The following is a 25,214-nucleotide window of genomic DNA, read 5'->3' as shown; positions in this document are numbered from 1 at the left end:
ACTCCAGGACTCTTGACCACAATCTTCTTTATTACCTTGCCAAAAAAATGGTGAAATTGAGCATTGGGTGTTAGTCACCCAGAATATCTGGGTTGAGGGTTGAGTGCTGATTTCTTAAAGTGGTGCAGCAGCATCTCTCAAGCCTAATGAGAAGCACCCTTTTCCCATAGTTACATTTACCATCTCACACACCTGGTTTCCCCTCACTACCTTGGTTAATTTATCTAGCCAGGAAGGACAATGATGCAGTCAACAGGATGGTGGGCTTATAGCACAAAGTACTCTGTCCACTTCCCCAGGACTCACAAGCAAAAACTGATCCCACATATCTAAGCAAGGTGATGCGTCCATCACATCAACTGGACCTGTTCAGGTAGCACCCATTTCTGCATGCGTTCAAGCAATGTTATCCTCCAACTGCTGAGCAAATTCATCTCACCAATCCAACAGCAGTTCTTCTATATGATAGTTACCACTTTTCTCACCTCTACTCTGGAGTTATAGCTGATGAAGCACCTGATATCCAGATGGACACATAAAGCAAAATCCTCTTTACTCAACTGGGTTTCAGTAAGGCATGTCAGATCTGCTGTATCATCCATGATTAAATCACAAATGAGGGTGGCATTATTACAGACAGGTTACATGTTTATTAGCATCAGCTGAAATCTAGAGTATTCTGAAGGTTCATTCCTCATATCCAGTAAAGACAAAATAGGTGTAAGTAAGAACTGAAAGAAGGATATCCATATCCTTACCAAACTGTGCTCCATCCTGTCTGCCACAATATCTCCCTTAATACTTTGATGGGTTCTTTCTTTCCAACATTCCTCCCCTTCCTCTGAGATTCCACTTTCTTCTCAATCTATCAAGGATGACAATGTAGCAGAATAGGGGAAAGAATTGAAATATAAATAATAAAATCCTTTCAATATATCATTCGTAACTACTGTAACTTCTTAGACTGCTCTAACAAAGCTTCTTCAATCACTCATGCAATTGCACTCTCTCAGCATCTCATACAATCACACCCCCTACTTCCTATCATCCTCACTCCCAGATTTCACTCTCACCATTTTCCCCAAGAGAGAGTTTCCAATTGTGCCAGTGCATGTTGTTAATGGCAATCTCTCCATGCCTCACCTGGAAAGGCTTGCACAATTTTTTTTTTCTACCAAGCAAATTCCTCTTCACTTATTTCTTATTTTCTGCTTTAGTCTTTCTTTTATCCTCAAGTTTTTAACAGTTTGTAAATTCTAACATCAAATGCAGTCCTCAGCTTGTTCCAATGGTGGTTTACTCTCCAAATAATCCAGTGGACTTTGTCCTTTTTTCATGGATATCCCCGGTGCTGCAGCTGTAAGTATGTGATTATCTCTCACAACTCTAACACATGCTTGCTGATGATTATCCATTGTGAGTCACTGCCTGCTTCTACAGGGTAAGCAGAGACTACTGCAGAGCATGAGGAATGTATATAAGGTAGTAAGAAGCCACGGAGTAAGCCAACTGAGCAAATGAACAGGGAGAGCCAACTGAAGTTTTACCATGGTGTTCAGTGGGAGAGCATAAGAAGTAGGCCTTAAAACATGTCTCTAATTTGAGAGCAGGTGTGTTCCTAACTTGAATGCCTAAGAACAGGGGAAAGTGGGGGGAAAGGAAGACTATGTACTGATGGGCCTTCACAAAACAGAATTTAAGATGAATACAGAAGATTCTGCAGTTAAAAACACCATTGACTGGTCTGTATAATTGGAGATAAACTCTGACAAATACAACTTATCCAGGAAATTTATAGTTTCTGAAAATTCTGACATGCTGAAAAGAGAATCAACTATCTTTGATCAATCAGGAGGGAAAATCTAGCTGATGAAGAGGAGTTAGCAGGAACATTGGTGAAAATTGACCATGAAATGCTGCAGTTCTTGATATTAAGGAAAACTGAAACTGAGCAGAGTCTAATATGGAATATTGAATTTTAGAACATGGATTTAATAAATTTGCATTAAAGATTGATAAGATTGGTGACAGGATAATCCAATATGAAAAGGAACCTATGAAGGCCTTCATTCCTAAAAAAGGAGGTACTAAAATAGCATTTTATTTCAGAGAAAATTTTAACAAAGAACTAGCAGTATAACAAACTGTGATGTCAAAACGACATGAGCACTGTGACTTTGTCATGCAAATAACCTTCAGTATATACTTGCATTCCAATGTCTGACGCAAGTACTAAGTCACAACTTCATTGTGCATGTTTGATCATGACCCCTCTTCCATCTCCATGAATACCCATGCAAGGAACCCCATAATATTCTGATTAACACTCTATCTACATGTAGTACGGGAAGAAATGGAAACATAATAAGCATGGTAATCTTTGGTTTCCAAAATCAAAAGATTCTATATCAAACTGGATGGAAGGATCAAATGGGATCCCATAAATTCAGTTATTCTGTCATAAAGCATGGAAGAGGAGTCTTCATGATATACATCTTTAAACTGAAAGCAGTTATACCCTAAGCTTTGTTCTTTTACATAAAGTTTATATTATTCATAATAACTTATTTTCTGAGACAAAGGTATAATGTTAGTACCTGCTGTTGTTTTTAAAGAGTGAATAATGCAATATAAGACCAAATTATTCCAAGATTACCCATTTTGAGTGCTAGCAATGATGTTTTAAAGCATTATTTATCTATCTGAAAATACATTAAGGAAAAAATCAACAAGAATTAAATCAATCTCATGTTGATGTAAAAAATGAAAAGCTAAGAAGGATCCTATAGTAAATGTGGCCCATGATCTGTTATGTTATACAAAGTGAGAAATTATTTTTTCTGTTATTGTGTTCAGCATGAACGACCCTTTCTCCTTGGCCTTTCATACCAAATCTAGAAGGAGAGGTTCACTTGAACTTTAAAAAAAAAGATCTTTCTGTCTAACAGTTATATTAAAATGCTCTATGAGCCACATTAATACGCCTGTATTTCTGAGATAAAGTGGTTGTGAATTATGCTTCAAAATTATTACAGTTCTAAGTTTGAAATTCTCTTCAGGACCAAATATATATGAAGTTTGCACCTTCGACTTTATCTTCAGAATGTATATGACAGATGTAAGAAAAAAGAAAAGAAAAATTATGATAAAAAACATGTTATGATTGGACAGAATATTTTTTTAAAAATCACAACAATCATACTGAACCAGTTCTTACACTTATATAAAATATCCAGAGTACATCATTGTATGAAAACACATTGAAAAACACAGATATAAATAAAGACATATGAGATTGCATACAACTTTCTACTTCCTAGTAGCCATAATCAAAATATTCATCATGCAAATTCATGCAGTACAAACAAAGAATGGGCAGAAAAAGCTGGAGGTCAGCACATTTCAGTCCTGGTATGGAGTGCTACCTAGAGGTATTCCCACCATGATCCTATTCAGAATCCTCTTCTCTAACAACTAAATAGAAGAGAAATCTATTATTGAGACACAACTTTGACACCTAGTGACCGGCTAATCAATTAAAGACCAGCTGATGGTTTTGGATTCCTTTAACCCAGAATTATCACTTTGCTGTAAAGTTGTCTTAGGGCTTTATGAACTTCTTTGTTTCTTAAAGTATAGATGAGGGGATTGACCAAAGGTGGCATCACTGTATAGAAAATGGAGAAGGTTTTACTGAGATGTCTCAGAGTAGGTGTGTCTGGCAACACATAGACAATGATTAATGTGCCATAATAGAGGCAAACGACCATGAGATGAGAAGAGCAGGTTGAAAAGGCTTTTTGCCTCCCAAAGGTGGATTTGATTTTGATGATGGTACCAATAATGCACATATAAGAGATGAGGGTCAGTAGAAATGGGGCAATTGTGAAAATAACAGTCATGAAGAAAGCAATGGGTTCAAGAAGATTTCTGTCACTACAGGACAATTTCTCCAGTGGAAGAAAGTCACAAAAATAATGGTCTATGACATTAGAGCCACAGAAAGGTAATGGATCCATGAGAGCCATCAGAATGGCATTAAATATCAAACTATTTATCCATGTAGCAGCCATAAGCTGGAAACAGAATTTTGTGTTCATAATAGAAGCATAGAGCAAAGGTCTGCAAATTGCCAAATAGCGGTCATAAGACATTGCAGATAAAAGATAGGTCTCTATAGCTGCACAAAGTCCAAATAAATGACATTGGGCTAGGCATCCACATATAGTAATAGTTCTATCACCAGTCAACAAATTGGCCAACAGTTTTGGCAAGATGGTAGAGCTATAGCAAGCGTCCAGCCAAGACAAATTTGCCAAGAAAAAATACATTGGGATATGAAGATGCTGGTTTACCACAACTAGCAGAAGGATTAGAAGGTTTCCAGTTATCGTCATCAGATAAATCACCAGGAAGAACCAGAACAGAAGAAGCTGCAGCTCTGGGAAAGTCTCCAAACCCAGAAGGATGAATTCTCTAATGGCTGTCTGGTTTCCTTTTTCCGCATCTGACATTTCCTTCATCCATGAAAGTCTCTAGAATACATTTTTAAAAAAGACATGTTTAAATCCAAAACATTGAAACACTCTTTTCCTCTGACTCCGTCTCTCTCTGTATGTCTATGTATGTATGTATGTATGTATGTATGTATGTATGTATGTATGTAACAAATAAATAAAAACCAATTTTTGTTATAGCAAATCACAGTGTCCTATACCCCTTCTTTTAGATCACAGCACTAACTCATAAATCACACATGGAATAAATTCACAAATCATAGAGAGCCAGATTATACCATAATGGATTAATTGGAGCCCATCTTATATTCTATTGATCTAAAAAATATATAATGATCTTTAAAAAGACTCTCCATATGTGTAGCAGTTTCTCAGGGTGGATCTTACTTGCCACAAGTTACTCTCAATTTCATAGACGTCCTAGGAATCAGCTTGCCTGTTTCTCCAAATTCTTGCAGGAAATGAGGGCACTCTGTGTACATAACCCACTATACAAATAATTTTCTGTAAAAGGTTATCCCTAAGCTCTTAAAATAAGTGATCCAGGGAGATTTGCTGCTGATCTTCTAGTTTTCTGAAGCATTTCAATGTTGTCACCCTTAACTTAATCCCAAAAGACAATTTAATATTGATTATTTCTCCTAGGGATTTCTGTCTTATTTGGAGCCTATTAGTTTAGAAAACTACCTTATCCATGTGATATATTTCTCAGGAAATACATCTTGAGAGTCCTCAGCATCATGTTTATGCATTAATGATAACCAATGATTGTACCATCTGCTGATATAGTGGGGGTGTCTTTCAATTCATAATAGTTACACCCCAGTGTTTGGTTAGCGCTATTGTTGGAATCTCCTCCATACAATTGTAATCATTATTCTTTTATTGCATTGGTCACACATGTCCATTTCCAAGGAAAGATGTCTCTTGAACTAGTTAGATATTATATAGTTACCCTAAGTATTTAAAAAATGAGGAATAATAGAAAATACCCAAATATTTCTGGATGGCACTACACCTGTTTATTCATTCATGCATTTATTTCTTATTTATTTACCAAATTTGTATACCACCTGAGTCCCAACAACTCTCAGCAGCTCACAGCAATTAAAACAAGGGAAATACAATAATAACCGGGGGGGGGGGGAGCGGAGAAGAAGATGGCGAGAACAGCAGACCAGACAGGAACAAAGGGGCTTCACTCTTCCTCACTTAAAACCTGGGTGAGGCCCTTTGAAACAATAGCAAGGTGGAAGCCATCTGAATCTTGAGGGGAACCGCATTCCAGAAGGCACACTTCCAGGGTCCTGATAGGTGATATTGTTTAGCTGAAGGAACGTGGAGTGCACCAACCCTGTAAGATCAAATCGACCAGGCAGGTACTGTGGGAGAGAGGTGCACCTCAAGCAATCAGGCCCTATGCCATGTAGGGATTTACAGATAACAGCCAGTACCTTGAATCACATCAGAAGCAAACCAGCAGAAACAATGCCCATAACTCCCTGCGCTCATGCATTCTGGACCAGTTGAAGCTTCCAGGTGGTCTTCAAGGGCAGCCCCACATAAGACACATTGTAATAGTCAAGCTGTGAGGTGAAGAGCATGAGTGACTGTCTACAGCCCCCACCCCTCCAATCTAGGAAAGGGTGCAACTGGTGCACCAGATGAATTTGTGCAAAGGCCTTCCTGGCCACAACTGCCACCTAGAGTTAATCTCAGCAACCTTATCCACCAGATAGCTTGAATAATCCTCACAGGAACCCAGCAGATGGTCCAAGGGGCCTTTCCTACTCAACAGGGACCAGGTTATCCTGAACAGGGCCTAACTGAGTAGAATAAATTAGATTAAGAGTCCCCTATGCTAAACTCCCAAACTGTTAATCAAGATAAATTGTTTTCATTTTAGGCAGGCAAAATCACTATAAAATCATAATAGACAATTTCTCACCTGCAGGCAAGAATCATGAGCCAGTAATTGACAGAGTCACCCACTGTAAGGCAGGCATCATCAGGGCACAAGGGTCAGTTTCCCTTGTTCAGATAGGCAGCCTCATGATGATGTCACAATGGCCATCATTTCTCTTTCTGGCAGGCGTCATCTGGCCAGAATGGCATTAAATATCAAATTATTTATCCATGTCCCAGCTATAAGCTGGAAACAGAATTTCCTATTCATAATAGAGGCATAGAGCAAAGGTCTACAAATTGCCAAATAGTGGTCGTAAGACAATGCAGATAAAAGATAGGTCAGTATAGCTGCACAAAGTTCAAAGAAATGACATTGGGCTAGGCATCCATGCATGGTAATAATAATTCTATAGTCAACAAATTGGCCAACAGTTTAGGCATGGTGATTGAACTATAGCAAGTGTCCAGTCAAGACAAATTGGCCAAGAAGACATACATTGGGGTGTGAAGATGCTAATCAGCCCCAACCAGCAGAAGGATTACAAGGTTTCCAGTTATTGTCATCAGAGAAATCACCAAGAAGAACCAGAAAAGGAGAAGCTGCAGCTCAGGAAAATTCTCCAAACTCAGAAGGATGAATTCCCCAGTGGCTGTTTTTCTGAATCCAGCATTTCCTTCACTTATGAAATATCTGAACAGGTCTAGAATATAGGGAGGAGGAGGAGGAGGGGGGGGAGGAGGAGGGGGGAGGAGGAGGAGGAGGAGGAAGGTTTAAATGCAGCATAATGAAACATTCTTTTCATCTTATATTCTGCCTGTCTGTCTCTATGACTCTCTATATCTCTAAATTAAATCGAATCCTTTATTATGGTCAATGATCAGATCTGTGTATATATAGGTATAGGTATAGGTATAGGTATAGGTATAGGTATAGGTATAGGTATAGGTATAGGTATAGGTATAGGTATAGGTATAGGTATAGGTATAGGTATAGGTGTGTATGTGTGTGTGTATATATATGTGAGTGTGCATATACAATTATTCTACTTAAATAGCAGAACAAATCATGGGCTATTTTTCACTAAGTGTGGTAAATGTCTATCTGCTTCCATTTAGCTGCTTAAAGCTAAATCTATACCACAAATGCTCAGAGATTCTCACCCACATTGATTTGAAGACCCTGGATGCTGTTCAGTCTAAGCTTTTCCTAGGACACTTCCATCTCCCTCGCTGCATTCCAAACATTCCAATTTACAGTAAATGGAAACAGGAATGATCCCTCTGGAGGCAAGAGTCTGTGTCTGCCAACTCCCTTCTTGGCCCAAATTTTCTGAGGCCACTGGCCACATTACTTCTTCTTCATCTCTTTGCATCAAGAAGGAAAGTAAAAATCTTAGCTGACCTGTGTCACTATGGCCTTTCTCTCTGCTCTTTGCTACCTCTAGACCTAGAGACTGTGAAAGCCAAGATTCACCAAAGAGTCTTCAATATTGCATGTCAGACAGACTTGACTGCTACAGCAATCTACAAGAGTAAGTTCCTTCCTGGAAACCTTTCAGACCTGCAAAATATTTACTCAATCTGGTTTGCCCACCACACTATAAATCTTTTTTTTTTTTAATTTAATTTCATTGCTTGCTTTAATGTTTTCCCCTCAGCAGTAAATGATGGGACATTTCATAAAATCCCATTTAATGAGAGAAATTGTCCCTGTGGTCAGAATGAACCCAAGATCTTAGTGCAAGTATTTCCTCGCTGTCCCTTCTATGAGAATGTATGCACTGGTATACCTGTACCACCTCCTAGTAGAGATCAAATTCTCAATGGGAAAGAGGTGGTTTATTTCAGATGGGGACCCTGCTATTACAACAGACTTTTTATCAACTGCTATTGCCATAAGAAGGCTCAAGGTATCTTCATCTTGGAATGATATCACTAGAAAGTCCTTTTATCCTTTTACTTTATTTTTATTTTATCTTATCCATTTTGTTCTGTTTTGTCTTGTTTTGTTCTCTTTTGCTTTCTTCTTATACTTGTAAATTTTAACTGGCAGGTCCCTTTGGTGGTTTTACTCCTCTTATTGTATTTACACGCTGCTTTTTTATTGTTGTAGCTATTTCACTGCCACTGACCATAAATAAATACAACTTCAACATTAGTTTTAGCTGGAATAATAGGGGCCAAAAGCAGCATATTAACACATTGCTCTGTTACCTATTTTGTAAAAGAGATGTTTACAGTATGAGACCTGTGCAATATAGTTCAGGGGATCAAGCACTTTCTTTCCTCATGTCCCTCCCAAATATATTTCCTTTCAATCCTCTGTTGTTTCCTAAAATATGTTTATCTATGAATCCAAGATAAAATAAGTAATTCTACAACATTGGCATCTGGTTCTTAAAAGTCTGCATGTAAATGTTCAATACAGTTGAATAGTATTGTTCAGTAGGTACAATATGCTTGTGTTTGTGTATTTTGTGGTATTTTGTGGGGGGGGGGGTTCCTGGCCTCTCCAGACCCAACACCCCATTCTGTTTTTTTTTAAATAAATTTAATTAATCTCTTTAAAGGCAGTTTTAGAATCAATCAGAAGATAAAATTTTACACTAAGAACTTGGACCAAGTGAATCCAAGCAACTATACCCAACAAATCCCTTCTTGTTTTTAAATAATAGATGCCTGGGTGGGCATCATGAATTAGCTGATGTTGGCCGAACCTCAACGAAGACAAAATATTTGAAGGAAGAATGAGGCCTTAGTGCACATTCCCTATAATGAATAATATTATATAATGTCACAAAGCATGCTGCCTTACAGCAACTCCAGATTTTTACTTCATCATGGCAGCTTTGAACCAGTTTCAAAGCCCCACATTCTCCTGGTATAACATCACCTTAGAGAACATCAACATCTTCCAAGATTATTAAAGGCATTCATTTCTCATTTGTTCTATAATTGTTAATGCAAATAGCTTCAGTTGTGCAGCTTTTTCGAGAATAGAATTCATTTTGCTTTATACACTTTATTTCCAGTTTTTCTAGGAAAAAGAAATCCAGAAACTAGAACAAATAGAATAAACAAGCCAATCAAAGCTGTCTGTAGAACAGCTGATGAAAACAGATACATTAACAGTGGAAAATTATTTTTAAAAGATCATTATTGAACAACACAGTTTTATGATGATTATTTGAAGGATTATAATGTAAATTACATTTAAATTTTAAAATTTCTTTTAAAAGCCTACAGTGGGTAAAAGACATAATAAGTACCTTTCTAAAACATGACAAAGTGGGAATAAAAAAATATCAGAACTGATTACTGGAGTATTCTAACAAAAATGTTCAGGTAATGGACGTTGTACACATACGTTAGGAAAAGTTCTAAAGTCCATATTAAAAGATAGGGGACAGTAGAAGATTTTTTAGAAACTGGCAGGCTGTGAAATTTAAAACTTGATAAGCCAAATGACAGATAGAAAGAAATTTACATGGTGATGGATGAACATGAAGCAGATTGCAAAATTAATTTAAAAATAGTGACAAAAACCCATTTGGGGGACTCTTACAGTATTTCCATATTTAGCAGCTCTACTCAAGACATTGTCTGTTTAAAGAAAATGAATCACATCAAATAAAACTTCAAAAGAAATATCAGTTTACTCTGAACACGGCTGAAGGCCTGGTGAACTTCTTTGTTTCTTAAAGTGTAGATGATGGGATTGGCCAAAGGAGTCAGAATTGTATAAAAGATGGAGAAGATTTTATTGAGATGTCTCAGAGTGGGTGTGTCTGGCAACATGTAGACAATGATAATGGTGCCATAAAAAAGACAAACCACCATGAGATGAGAGGAACACTTTGAAAAAGCTTTTTTCCTTCCAGTGCTGGATTTGATTTTTATGATGGTGGTGATGATGGAAAAATAGGATGTGAGTGTTAGAACAAATGGAGTGGCAGTCAAAATAAAGCCCAAAAGAAAGGTGGCGAGTTCAATATGACTTGTTTCAGTACAGGAGAGCTTTTCTAGTATGATCAGGTCACAAAAGTAATGGTCAATGGCATTGGGGCCACAGAAAAATAGCTGAGTAATCAGAAATACCATAATGCCACTAGCTAACAACCCATTGATCCATGCCCCAGTGATAAGCTGGAAACATAATTTCCTACTCATTATAGAAGCATAGTGCAAAGGTCTACATATAGCCAAATAACGGTCATAAGACATTGCTGCAAGGAGGTATGTTTCAGTAGCTGCACAAGAGCCAAAGAAATAATACTGGGCTAAGCATCCACCCATAGTAATAATTCTGTCTCCAGTTAACAAACTTGTCAACATTTTTGGCAGGATAGTCGAGGAATAGCAAGTCTCCAGGCAGGACAAGGTCCCCAGAAAGAAGTACATGGGGGTATGAAGGTGTTGGTCAGTCACAACTAGCACGATGATGAGGAGGTTCCCACATATTGTCACAAGATAAATTACCAGGAAAAGGAAGAAAAGAAAAGGTTGCAGCTCAGAGGGGTTCCCCAACCCCAAGAAGATAAATTCTGTGATGCCAGTCTGGTTTCCTTTCTCTGCATTCAGCATTTCTTTAGTCCACGAAATGTCCTGCCAAACCTAGAACATAATCAGAAAATCATGCACCTGAATGTCCCACTGGAAAAGTTATAATATGCAGATCCCAAAATCCTTTGGAAAACTAATCTGAATTCTAGTTTGAATCAAATATCTCGTCCAAAATGAACTACCAAAATTTTCCACTTTTCTATCAGATTTTTAGCTAATGAATACTATCATATCAAAGATTGAGATAAGAAGGCATCTTCTGCCCCATTGTTTACCCATCTTTTTCTGGAAATCCTGGGAAAATTGACAATTAAAAGAAATTCAGACTAAGAGTTGGTTTTAAGATTTAAATACCCAACCTCACCACCCCAAAACATACATGAAAGATAAAAGTCCTGTGTTGTCTAGGTATAAAAGCTTACATTAAAATTCCTTTACTGTTTGATTATGATCTCATTTAGTCCCTACTTCCCTGTGCTAAGTTCTAAAATTGTGTATCAATTCAAGCAGTAACTATGCATAAGATATGAGTGTTGTTGATTTGTTTGAAACAACGACACCATCAGTAGATTAACAAAAAAAAAAAGTACAAAATGTGTTGCTGTTTTATTTGAATTCAAATGAGGAAGAAATATTTATTGTGACATAATCTTTTCCTAATATATTACTAAGTCTACACAAAATTATTTCCATTGATTGAGACATTTAAAAAAAGATGAAGAATAGAAACATCTCTTCACACAAAACAGTGGATAACCACAGAAGTAAAAAACAAACAAAAGAATGTGATGCTGCCCACCAAATTCTGGAACTTTAAAAGAAATAAACATATTAATGGCTACACGTGACCATGGCCATTGTTCATCTTAAAGGTAAGCAGTAGCATGACCCTCAATTTCAGGTCCTGGGAAACTTGAATGGGAAGGTATTATCACAACCATCTTTCGCTATTGGATGGTACGTAGGTACCTGGCACTCTGCTTTGAAATGGAAAGGAGGATTAGGTCAGCCTTGACATGTTCCATCATGGCATTGTGTTAAATCTCCATCATTTCACAGAAGCTAAAATATCAATAGTACAGGTATCCAAACTTCATACTTTTGTATGGCAAACCTTTAGAAACAATCCCAATGGAAACATTGTCAGATTTAACACATCGAATGAAGATATTAGGTTTAACACCTCTTTCAGTCAAATGTTATCCATTAGGGAACCCATCCTATATTTTATGTAGGGTACATTGGTTACGGAATTACTTTTTTGTTTTTGTTGTTTATCACTTGAATTTATGAGTGAGTTCATCCTAATCCCTTATTTATTAACCTACTATTTTAGCATCTACAGTAGTAGTTTGATAGTTTGATATCTTAGCACTCGGCACTGTAGGTAGACTCAACATGCAACCTGTTTAAAATTCCTCATTCTTTATTTCTTCTTCATATGCTAAGCATATCAGTAGTTCAGTAACCTAGTTTTTTTAGTATTTTACAGATTCTACACTACCTTAGCATTTGTATTTATATTCTATATTAGCTAGATTTACTTTAATATGTAATTTGTTTTGAAGTGAGTACTCTGAATTTCATGTACTCAAAAGATTAGCAATTAAGTAACTTAGGTCTTTGGCATTTCATCATCAACTTTAATATCTTGTCGCAGAAAGTTCTGTCTTAATCTGTGTAATCTTTTCAGACATCGTCTTTTTACAGTAGGAACTTTTTAACTTGAATAAACAAATAATAGAATTGAAGAAATGAGCACACCGTTATTTAAAAATAGGCAAAGTCTGGAAGATAGCGCTTTTACAATTTTGTTTTTCTTTTTTAAATCAGTTCAAGCGTATCACAGCCTCTTGGTTTCTAGCCTGATGCCCACCAGACTGGCTCTTAAAAGTAATTTGGTTTGATTTAAAAGTACAGACTCAGTTTTTATTGGGAGTCATTTGCCTCAAAATCTTTGGATTAAGGATCTATCTATCTATTCTATAACAGAGCACCCATTGTGCTAGATCACACAGCTAAACCATAATTCACACATTGAATTATTACCGATCACAATGAAGCACATTATACGGTAGTTCTTTTAGAATAAAAGAATAACGGTCTTTTATTCTCATGAACTAACTTTAAAATGTCTCCCCAAATAGAGCATTTTCTGAAGGTAGAACTTACTTAGCACAAGTTACTTTCAGATTCACAGATGTTCCAACACTCAGCATGGCTGGTTGTTTTTCCAAACTCTTGCAGAAAACAATGGCACTCTGTATACATTCTCCATGATAAAAATAAGTGTCCTTAAAGTATTTTCACTTAGCTCTCAAAATAAAGGATCCAGAGAGATTTCCTGTTGATCTTCTGGTTTTCTGAGGAAGCTGAATGATGTAATCCACCTCCTACCCAAATCCCAAAAGAGATCCCGTTATTAATCATTTCTCCTAGGGATCTTTGCCTTACTCAGTGTTCGCTGAGTTGGAAAACTAGTTGATGGATTTGAAATCCTTTTCAGGAAATGCATTTTGAGAGTCTGTAGGGGCACATTCATGCACAAATAATAACAAATGATTTGCAGATGTTGTATCTGCTGATACATCCATATATTTACCTTCCAAACTCTGCTTCTGTGGTATCTTGGATCTCTTCCAGACAATTGTAATGATCACTCTTTTACTCCCTTGGTTACTCATTTTGATCTCTAAGGAAAGAAATCTCTTGGACTATAAAACATTACTTGACCTAAATATTACAAAACAAAGGAATACAAGACTAACCCATTAGCTTGTGGATGGTAATGCAATTATTCCAACAAGCCATAAGGATGAATGTTAAGAAAATAAACTTATGTTTAACTTAATAGGGAAGAAGTCTTCTACCCACTCTGAAATCCTAATTGAGAAGGTCCCCCCCCCACCCCCCAGATTTTAGGCAGGCAATATCACTATAACTCCTACTGAACAATTTCTCATCCAAAGTCAAGGAAGATCAGTCTGAAATTGAAAGAACCACCCACTGTAAGGCAGGCAGCATCAGGTCGCAAGGGTCAGTTTCCCTTGTTCAGATAGCAACCTCAGGATGATGACACAATGGCCATCATTTCTATTTCTGGCAGGCAGCATCAGGCACAGTGGTCAGTCTCTCTTCTTCCCATGAGAAACATCAGCCTTGGGGTGTACTGAATTATCACTGAAGCAGGTAAGAACAGCAAGATGGACTCTTCCTTACTTCCTCTCTGAATCAGGCAAAGATACCAGGACTTATCCCTGTAATTTATTTCCCATGGATGAAGGCATATAAAAGCTCATCTCTGAACCCCCCACCCCCACCAAGTAAAGAGAAGCTGCATGTTTCTACAAGGCCACACACAGGTTTGAGAGAGTGAGAGATGGAAACAGCTCCTGTGTGAATTAGAGGGGCTAGTAGAAGATTTGAGATATATGTTTAAGAGAAGAATTATGACTTTAATCCAGTTATTATGTAGTAAGTTTTCCTGACTCCGGATTGAATTTGGTCTTTCTAATTCACAACAGTGACAATATTTTTTACTTAAGCTTGTCTGAATGGCTCAATATGTGCCAGATGCTTTGGCCACATTAGAGGTACCTGAGATGCTCTCTTATTTGATGGAATCCATGACAGAAGCAAAACCCATAAGATACCACCATCAAAAGAATAATTTAAAAGTGGATATTTCTGAGATATTTCAGACATGGACTAAAGGATTGGAATCTCTGATAATGCTTCATCAATGGTTTCATGTTCTTAAAAATGTCATTATGGTATCAAGGGATTTCAGACTAAAATTGATTTATACATGAATTGTATTTGGAGTGAATTGGACTCCCCAAATAATGTATCAGTAGATTTATAGGAAAATATTAAATTTGTTAACATTATATTGAATTATATACCAAAACTTTGGAATTTGGCTATTTGTTAGGAATTATGGATGTATCATGCATGGAGGGTGGGGCTAAAAACATTATACTGAGAAATTAGAGAAATTTTATTATTCCAAATGTTAAGGGATGGCTTTGGAAATCTGTAATTTATCCTTCTTGGAAAAAGTCATCTTTTCTATTAATCAAAGGAGGAAGCAATATGTGTTATCTTGGCAGAGATTTTATGATATTTTACAATAACATTTTTTATCTGATTATACTATAGCACTATGTGGTATTTATTAGTAAACCAGTGACTATTGATAAGGTTAATACATAAGTTAGATGAGACAAAGATACTGACTCATTTCATTGGTGGAAAGACCATTTATTTTCATATATAGATGTCTTTTTCCTTTGGGTAGTAGAAAATGTTTTTCATATGGTGACAATGATGAATACCTAGGTTATGACAGATAGGTCAACAGAAATGGCTATCATCTCCATCATCAACATCATCATCTGTACATGCATAAAAATGAATAAATAAATATCTAGAGAATGTGAGATCTTTTTTTTTTTTTTTTTTTGCAAACAGTGGAAGTCTAGCAAGTTTCTAGGCAACATAAGATGCTCAGAAATTTGTTGACGGGGTGTGAAGAAGTTTTTCAGCTGCAACTAGTACAATAATAAGGGGACCCCTAACCTTTTTCAGAATTTACATCATATACTTCTCTATAGGCAACATTTCTTCCATTCAACAAGAGTCACCTGACTGGTAGAAAATAATGAGGTGGTAGGTTCAGGTACATCGTTCAGGAGCACTTTTATATGTTAGATATCACAGTACCTGCACTGATAAGTCTGGGTTATCTCTTTCATTGAACCCGGGAGAATTTTTTCCCAGGGTAAATTTCTTAGAAGTTTCTTCAAAGTTATAGATGAGGGGGGAGCCTTTCAGAAATGAAACCACGGGTACACAAACTAGACTCCAGGCAAATGGGACCTTCTGGCAACACAAACTGCCACTCCACATCCTGAGTCTTTCTTTGTAGAAATGTTCAACTGGTAAAAATCCATCAGGTTACTCTCCATATTAAAATGGCTGTATTCTACTCCGGAATTTTTCTCCTAATTATATATATTTTCTAAAATATAGACTTTCTGACTTCTCTAAAAGAAATTGTAACAATTAATGCCCAATATCTTGTAAAATGATAGTTTTGTATGCATTTTCCCATAATTTATATAATCGCTCTGTAAATAGGCAAGGAGTCTTTTTTAAAAAATACAGACACCTCAGCGTTGACTCTCTAACACAGAACTTATTTGATGCAAACATTTATATGTAAATTCCTTTCATGTAAACTCTTTTCTTAAGCATACAATTGTTTGCATTCTTCAGTAGAAAAATCTCTCTCTTTTTTTTTTTTTCCAAATTTGTGTGTGTGTCATTTTTTGACTGGAGAAAAATCAATCTCACTAGATTTTGATGCCGGACTTTAAGACACTACCCAAATTTTCTCCTGATGCAATTTCTGATAGAATCTTTGCATCTCTATTGTTATTTCTTATTTTAAAAAGGAAAGATATATACTGCAGTGAAACAGGCCACTTCCTCTATTTCATGGATGAGCAGGAAGATAAAAGCAATGACTGGAATAATGTCATTCAATGTTAATCAGAAGTAAGAAATATTATCAGTACTGATAGTAAATTAGCTAACGTGAGTTAGTGTTACATTTAGAGACTCCTGGGAAACTGAGCTTTAAGATCTACGAAGAACAATGTTCTGAATTTAGCAAATCATAACTATGATGGGATAGGTATGGTTAGTTTCCTGAATTTCTGAAAAACATACGTGATGAAAAACCCAAGGAAAGATTCTGTTGAATTATAATTCAAAATTTTAAAATATATATCTACCTCATATTTTTAATATTATGCTATTTATTGATATATCACCATAAATAAATCTTCCTGTATTGCTGGAAAAATGGTTTGTGCAAATTGTATTCCACAAAAATTCTAAGTGTGGAATTTATTTTGATCACCAAACACATATTGAGTTATATCCAGTTTTTCCATGAAGAATGTATAAGGCAGATATAAGAAAAAAGGAGGAAAATTATGACAAAACATTTTATATTTGCATAGAATAGAAACACAAAGCCATGGCATATTGGACAGTTCTACTGAACTTCTTTTTTTTTTTTGGACTAGGTAAAACATACAAAGCAGATCACAGTGAAAACAAATCAGAAACAGCACACATAAATTTTACAGAAGAAGTAAGGGGTTGCATAGAGGTTTCAACATCCAAGCAGCCAATATCAACATATTTTCAAATCAAGTCCCTAATGTGCAGCAAATCATCATGCAAATTTCTGAAATCCAACAAGAAACAAACAGAAAGAGCTGGAGTTGTATTTCGATCTTGGCATGAAGATGCAGTCTAACATGGTTCCCCACCATCATCCCAAACAGAATCTGCTGCTATTACTACTAAATAGAAAAAGTGCCTAATTGACACCAGAGCTTTCTATTTACATTCATAACATGACTATCTAATAAATGGAGAAGAAATGGGTGGTTTCGGGTGACTTCTGGCCAAAACTAGCATTTTACCATAAAGTTGTCTGGTGGCTTTGTGAATGTCTTTGTTTCTTAAATTATAGATGAGGGGATTGACCAAAGGTGTCATCACTATATAGAAAATGGAGAATTAAGAAGGAGAGGTTCACTTGAACTTTTTTAAAAAAGACATTTCTAACAGTTATAATAAAATCCTCTATGAGCCACATTAATACGCCTGTATTTCTGAGATAAAGTGGTTGTGAATTATGCTTCAAAATTATTACAGTTCTAAGTTTGAAATTCTCTTCAGGACCAAATATATATGAAGTTTGCACCTTCGACTTTATCTTCAGAATGTATATGACAGATATAAGAAAAAAGAAAAGAAAAATTATGATAAAAAACATGTTATGGTTGGACAGAATATTTTTTTTAAAAACCACAACAATCATACTGAACCAGTTCTTACACTTATATAAAATATCCAGAGTACATCATTGTATGAAAACACATTGAAAAACACAGATATAAATAAAGACATATGAGATTGCATACAACTTTCTACTTCCTAGTAGCCATAATCAAAATATTCATCATGCAAATTCATGCAGTACAAACAAAGAATGGGCAGAAAAAGCTGGAGGTCAGCACATTTCAGTCCTGGTATGGAGTGCTACCTAGAGGTATTCCCACCATGATCCTATTCAGAATCCTCTTCTCTAACAACTAAATAGAAGAGAAATCTATTATTGAGACACAACTTTGACACCTAGTGACCGGGTAATCAATTAAAGACCAGCTGATGGTTTTGGATTCCTTTAACCCAGAATTATCACTTTGCTGTAAAGTTGTCTTAGGGCTTTATGAACTTCTTTGTTTCTTAAAGTATAGATGAGGGGATTGACCAAAGGTGGCATCACTGTATAGAAAATGGAGAAGGTTTTACTGAGATGTCTCAGAGTCGGTGTGTCTGGCAACACATAGACAATGATTAATGTGCCATAATAGAGGCAAACGACCATGAGATGAGAAGAGCAGGTTGAAAAGGCTTTTTGCCTCCCAAAGGTGGATTTGATTTTGATGATGGTACCAATAATGCACATATAAGAGATGAGGGTCAGTAGAAATGGGGCAATTGTGAAAATAACAGTCATGAAGAAAGCAATGGGTTCAAGAAGATTTCTGTCACTACAGGACAATTTCTCCAGTGGAAGGAAGACACAAAAATAATGGTCTATGACATTAGAGCCACAAAAAGCCATGAGAGCCATCAGAATGGCATTAAATATCAAACTATTTATCCATGTAGCAGCCATAAGCTGGAAACAGAATTTTGTATTCATAATAGAAGCATAGAGCAAAGGTCTACAAATGGCCAAATAGCAGTCATAAGACATTGCAGATAAAAGATAGGTCTCTATAGCTGTACAAAGTCCAAATAAATGACAGTGGGCTAGGCATCCACATATTGTAATAGTTCTATCACCAGTCAACAAATTGGCCAACAGTTTTGGCAAGATGGTAGAGCTATAGCAAGCATCCAGCCAAGACAAATTTGCCAAGAAAAAATACATTGGGATATGAAGATGCTGGTTTACCACAACTAGTAGAAGGATTAGAAGGTTTCCAGTTATTGACATCAATAAATCACCAGGAAGAACCAGAACAGAAGAAGCTGCAGCTCTGGGAAAGTCTCCAAACCCAGAAGGATGAATTCTCTAATGGCTGTCTGGTTTCCTTTTTCCGCATCTGACATTTCCTTCATCCATGAAAGTCTCTAGAATACATTTTTAAAAAAGACATGTTTAAATCCAAAACATTGAAACACTCTTTTCCTCTGACTCCGTCTCTCTCTGTATGTCTATGTATGTATGTATGTATGTATGTATGTATGTATGTATGTATGTAACAAATAAATAAAAACCAATTTTTGTTATAGCAAATCACAGTGTCCTATACCCCTTCTTTTAGATCACAGCACTAACTCATAAATCACACATGGAATAAATTCACAAATCATAGAGAGCCAGATTATACCATAATGGATTAATTGGAGCCCATCTTATATTCTATTGATCTAAAAAATATATAATGATCTTTAAAAAGACTCTCCATATGTGTAGCAGTTTCTCAGGGTGGATCTTACTTGCCATAAGTTACTCTTAATTTCATAGACATCCTAGGAATCAGCTTGCCTGTGTCTCCAAATTCTTGCAGGAAATGAAGGCACTCTGTGTACATAACCCACTATACAAATAATTTTCTGTAAAAGGTTATCCCTAAGCTCTTAAAATAAGTGATCCAGGGAGATTTGCTGCTGATCTTCTAGTTTTCTGAAGCATTTCAATGTTGTCACCCTTAACTTAATCCCAAAAGACAATTTAATATTGATTATTTCTCCTAGGGATTTCTGTCTTATTTGGAGCCTATTAGTTTAGAAAACTACCTTATCCATGTGATATATTTCTCAGGAAATACATCTTGAGAGTCCTCAGCATCATGTTTATGCATTAATGATAACCAATGATTGTACCATCTGCTGATATAGTGGGGGTGTCTTTCAATTCATAATAGTTACACCCCAGTGTTTGGTTAGTGCTATTGTTGGAATCTCCTCCATACAATTGTAATCATTATTCTTTTATTGCATTGGTCACACATGTCCATTTCCAAGGAAAGATGTCTCTTGGACTAGTTAGATATTATATAGTTACCCTAAGTTTTTAAAAAATGAGGAATAACACAAAAACACCCATATATTTCTGGATGGCAATACACCTATTCATTCATTCATTCATTCATTCATTCATTCATTCATTCATTTCTTATTTATTTATCAAATTTGTATACCACCTGAGTCCCAACAACTCTGGGCAGCTCAGAGCAATTAAAACAAGGGAAATACAATAATAACCGGGGGGGGGGGGGCAGGGAGGAAGATGGTGAGAACAGCAGACCAGACAGGAACAAAGGGGCTTCACTCTTCCTCACTTAAAACCTGGGTGAGGCCCTTTGAAACAACAGCAAGGTGGAAGCCATCTGGATCTTGAAGGGAACCGCATTCCAGAAGGCACACTTCCAGGGTCCTGATAGATGATATTGTTTAGCTGAAGGAACTTGGAGTGCACCAACCCTGCAGGATCAAATCGACCAGGCAGGTACTGTGGGACTGAGATGTCCCTCAAGTAACCAGGCCCTATGCCATGTAGGGATTTACAGATAGCAGCCAGTACCCTGAATCACATCGGAAGCAAACTAGCAGAAGTGTTACATGGGCATAACAAACCATACCCATAACTCCCTGCACTGATGCATTCTGGACCAGTTGAAGCTTCCAGGTGGTCTTCAAGGGCAGCCCCACATAAGACACATTGTAATAGTCAAGCTGTGAGGTGAAAAGCATGAGTGAGTGTCTACAGCCCCCCACCCCTCCAATCTAGGAAAGGGTGCAACTGGTGCACCAGATGAATTTGTGCAAAGGCCTTCCTGGCCACAACTGCCACCTAGAGTTAATCTCAGCAACCTTATCCACCAGATAGCTTGAATAATCCTCATAGGAACCCAACAGATGGTCCAAGGGGCCTTTCCTACTCAACAGGGACCAGGTTATCCTGAACAGGGCCTAACTGAGTAGAATAAGTTAGAGTAAGAGTCCCGTATGCTAAACTCCCAAACTGTTAATCAAGATAAATTGTTTTCATTTTAGGCAGGCAAAATCACTATAAAATCATAATAGACAATTTCTCACCTGCAGGCAAGAATCATGAGCCAGTAATTGACAGAGCCACCCACTGTAAGGTAGGCAACATCAGGGCACAAGGGTCAGTTTCCCTTGTTCAGATAGGCAGCCTCATGATGATGTCACAATGGCCATCATTTCTATTTATGGCAGGCATCATCTGGCCAGAATGGCATTAAATATCAAATTATTTATCCATGTCCCAGCTATAAGCTGGAAACAGAATTTCCTATTCCTAATAGAGGCATAGAGGAAAGGTCTACAAATTACCTAATGGTGGTCGTAAGACAATGCAGATAAAAATAGGTTTCTATAGCTACACAAAGTTCAAAGAAATGACATTGGGCTAGGCATCCATGCACAGTAATAATAATTCTATAGTCAACAAATTGGCCAACAGTTTAGGCAAGGTGATTGAACTATAGCAAGTGTCCAGCCAAGAAGATATACATTGGGGTGTGAAGATGCTAATCAGCCCCAACCAGCAGAAGGATTACAAGGTTCAGAATCAGAAAAGGAGGAGCTGCAGCTCAGGAAAAGTCTCAAAGCCCAGAAGGATGAATTCCCCAGTGGCTGTTTTTTTGAATCCAGCATTTCCTTCACTTATGAAATGTCTTATCAGGTCTAGAATATAGGGAGGAGGAGGAGAAGGAGGAGGGTTTAAATGCAGCATAATGAAACACTCTTTTCATCTTACATTCTGCCTGCCTGTCTCTATGACTCTCTATCTCTCTAAATCAAATCAAATCAAATCCTTTATTATGGTCAATGACCAGATTGGTGTCTGTCTGTGTTTATGTTTATGTGTTTATGTGTGTGTCTATGTGTATAGGTATAAAGATAGATATATAGACATATATATTGTATAGATATAGATATATTTTCCAAGAATGTGAGCAACTAATGTTCACAGTTATTCTACTTAAATAGCAGAACAAATCAAGGGCTATTTTCCACTCTAAGTATAATACATGTCTATCTGCTTCCATTTAGCTCCTTAAAGCTAAATCTATACCGCAAATGCTCACAGATATTCACCCACAATCATGTAAAGTCCCTGGAAGCTGTTCAATGTAAGTCTTTGCAAGGACACTTCCAGCTCCCTTGCTGCATCCCAAACATTCCAATTTACATGGAAACAGGAACAATCCCCCTAAGATTGAGGTTTTAGTGCACATTCCCTATAATGAATACTACTATACAATTTCACAAAGCATGCTGCCTTACAACAACCCAGGTGCCCCAGATTTTTCCTTCATCATGGCAGCTTTGAACCAGTTTCGAAGCCCCACATTCTCCTGGTATAACATCACCTTAGAGAACATCAACATCTTCAAAGATTATCAAAGGCATTCATTTCTCATTTCTTCCATAATTCTTAATTCAAATATCCTCAGTTGTACAGCTTTTTGGAGAATAGAATTCATTATGCTTTATGCACTTTATTTCCAATTTCTCTAGGAAAAAGAAATCCAGAAACTAGAACGATTAGAAGTAAGCAAGCCAATCAAAGTTGTGTCTGTGAAACAGCTGATGAAAACAGATACATTAACAGTGGAAATTTATTTTTAAAAGATCATTATTGCACAACACAATTTTATGATGATTATTTGAAAGATTAAAAAGTAAATTACATTTAAATTTTAAAGTTCCTTTTAAAAGCCTACAATGGGACGTAATAAGTACCTTTCTAAAACATGACAAAGTGGAAATGAAAAAAACCTGAACCTGATTACTGGAGGTATTCTAACAAAAATATTCAGGGTAATAATACACATTTTACACATACATTGGGAAAAGTTCTAAAATCCATATAAAAAGATAGGAGACAGCAGAGGAATTTGTAGAAATTGACAGGCTGTGAAATTTAAACTTGATAAGACAAATGACAAATAGAAAGAAATTTACATGGTGATGGATGGCCATCAAAGAAATGACAAAATAAATTTAAAAATAGTGATAAAAACCCATTTTGGGGACTCTTACCGTATTTCCATATTTAGCAGCTCTACTCAAGACATTGTCTGTTTAAAGAAAATGAATCACATCAAATAAAATTTCAAAAGAAATTTCAATTTACTCTGAACACGGCTGAAGGCTTTGTGAACTTCTTTGTTTCTTAAAGTGTAGATGATGGGATTGGCCAAAGGAGTCAGAATTGTATAAAAGATGGAGAAGATTTTATTGAGATGTCTCAGAGTGGGTGTGTCTGGCAACATGTAGACAATGATAATGGTGCCATAAAAAAGACAAACCACCATGAGATGGGAGGAACAGTTTGAAAAAGCTTTTTTCCTTCCAGTGCTGGATTTGATTTTTATGATGGTGGTGATGATGGAAAAATAAGATGTGAGTGTTAGAAGAAATGGAGTGGCAGTCAAAATAAAGCCCAAAAGAAAGGTGGTGAGTTCAATATGACTTGTTTCAGAACAGGAGAGCTTTTCTAGTGGAGTCAGGTCACAAAAGTAATGGTCAATGACATTGGGACCACAGAAGAGTAGCTGAGTAATCAGAAATACCATGATGCTATTAGCTAACAGCCCATTGACCCATGCCCCAGTGATAAGCTGGAAACATAATTTCCTACTCATTATAGAAGCATAGTGCAAAGGTCTACATATAGCCAAATAACGGTCATAAGACATTGCTGCAAGGAGGTATGTTTCAGTAGCTGCACAAGAGCCAAAGAAATAATACTGGGCTAAGCATCCACCCATAGTAATAATTCTGTCTCCAGTTAACAACCCTGCCAACATTTTTGGCAGAATAGTTGAGGAATAGCAAGTCTCCAGGCAGGACAAAGTCCCCAGAAAGAAGTACATGGGGGTGTGAAGCTGTTGGTCAGCCACAACCAGCACGATGATGAGGAGGTTCCCACATATTGTCACAAGATAAATTACCAGGAAAAGGAAGAAAAGAAAAGGTTGCAGCTCAGAGGGGTTCCCCAACCCCAAGAGGATAAATTCTGTGATGCCAGTCTGGTTTCCTTTCTCTGCATTCAGCATTTCTTCAGTCCACGAAATGTCCTGCCAAACCTAGAACATAATCAGAAAATCATGCAGCTGAATGCCCTTATTCCAACATCCTTTGGAAAACTAGCCTGAATTCTAGTTTGGATTGAATATCTGGTCCAAAATGAACTACCAAAATTTTCCATTCTAAAATTGTGTATCAAAACAGCAGTAACTATGCATAAGATATGAGTTTTCTTGATATGTTTGACACAATGACACTGTCAGTAGATTTAACAATATATATAAATTTGATACTGCTTTATTTGAATTCAATGAGGAAATTATTATTGTGACATAATCTTTTCCTAATATATTATTAAGCCTACACAAAATTGTTTCTGCTGATTCAGACATTAAAAAAAGATAAAGAATAGAAACATCTCTTCACACAGAGCAGTAGATAACGACAGAAGTCAAAAAGAGTGATGCTGCCCACCAAATTCTGGAACTTTAAAAGAAATAAACATATTAATGGCTACACGTGATCATGGCCATTGCTCATCTTAAAGGTAAGCAGTAGCATGACCCTCCATTTCGGGTCCTAGGAAACTTGAATGGGAAGGTATTATTGCAACCACCTTTTGCTACTGGATGGTACATAGGTGTCTGGCACTCTGCTGTGAAATGGAAAGGAGGATTAGGTCAGCCTTGACGTGATCTATCATGGCATTGTGTTAAATCTCCATCATTTCACAGAAGCTAAAATATCAATAGTACAGGTATCCAAACTTCATACTTTTGTATGGCAAACCTTTAGAAACAGTCCCAATGGAAACATTGTCAGATTTAACACATCCAATGAAGATATTAGGTTTAATACCTCTTTCAGTCAAATGCTATCCATTAGTGAACCTATCCTGTATTTTATATATGGTACATTGGTGACTGAATTACTTTTTTGTTTTTATTATTTATCAGTTGAATTTATGAGTGAGTTCATCCTAATTCCTTAATTATTAACCTACTATTTTAGCATCTACAGTAGTAGTTTGATAGTTTGACATCTTAGCACTCGGCACTG

The 25,214-nt window shown here is 36.7% G+C and overlaps 3 protein-coding genes and 1 pseudogene across 3 annotated transcripts; all 4 read right to left on the bottom strand.

Moving 5' to 3' along the window:
* Positions 1 to 3,566: 3,566 nt before the first annotated feature.
* On the bottom strand, positions 3,567 to 4,514 carry LOC148215478 (olfactory receptor 5G3-like). Its single transcript, XM_088143296.1, has one exon. The coding sequence runs from the start codon at positions 4,512 to 4,514 to the stop codon at positions 3,567 to 3,569; it is 948 nt and encodes a 315-aa protein (XP_087999422.1).
* A 5,532-nt stretch (positions 4,515 to 10,046) lies between these two features.
* LOC148215477 (olfactory receptor 11A1-like) lies at positions 10,047 to 11,009 on the bottom strand. Its single transcript, XM_088143295.1, has one exon. It carries the CDS (start codon positions 11,007 to 11,009, stop codon positions 10,047 to 10,049), a length of 963 nt encoding a protein of 320 aa, XP_087999421.1.
* A 7,249-nt stretch (positions 11,010 to 18,258) lies between these two features.
* Positions 18,259 to 19,196, bottom strand: LOC148215476 (olfactory receptor 5G3-like; annotated as a pseudogene).
* Positions 19,197 to 23,221: 4,025 nt separating this feature from the next.
* Positions 23,222 to 24,184, bottom strand: LOC112542788 (olfactory receptor 1f45-like). Its single transcript, XM_088143294.1, has one exon. The coding sequence runs from the start codon at positions 24,182 to 24,184 to the stop codon at positions 23,222 to 23,224; it is 963 nt and encodes a 320-aa protein (XP_087999420.1).
* Between the last annotated feature and the right edge of the window lie 1,030 nt (positions 24,185 to 25,214).

The sequence above is a fragment of the Python bivittatus genome, unplaced genomic scaffold (assembly GCF_059951505.1).
Source record: "Python bivittatus isolate LINGU-HERP-01145 unplaced genomic scaffold, Pbiv_v1 ctg000410_np1212, whole genome shotgun sequence".
In the NCBI taxonomy this organism is placed as follows: domain Eukaryota; kingdom Metazoa; phylum Chordata; class Lepidosauria; order Squamata; family Pythonidae; genus Python; species Python bivittatus.
The sequence above is the reverse complement of the archived record's forward strand: the minus strand, read 5'-3'. Positions and strand labels throughout refer to the sequence as shown.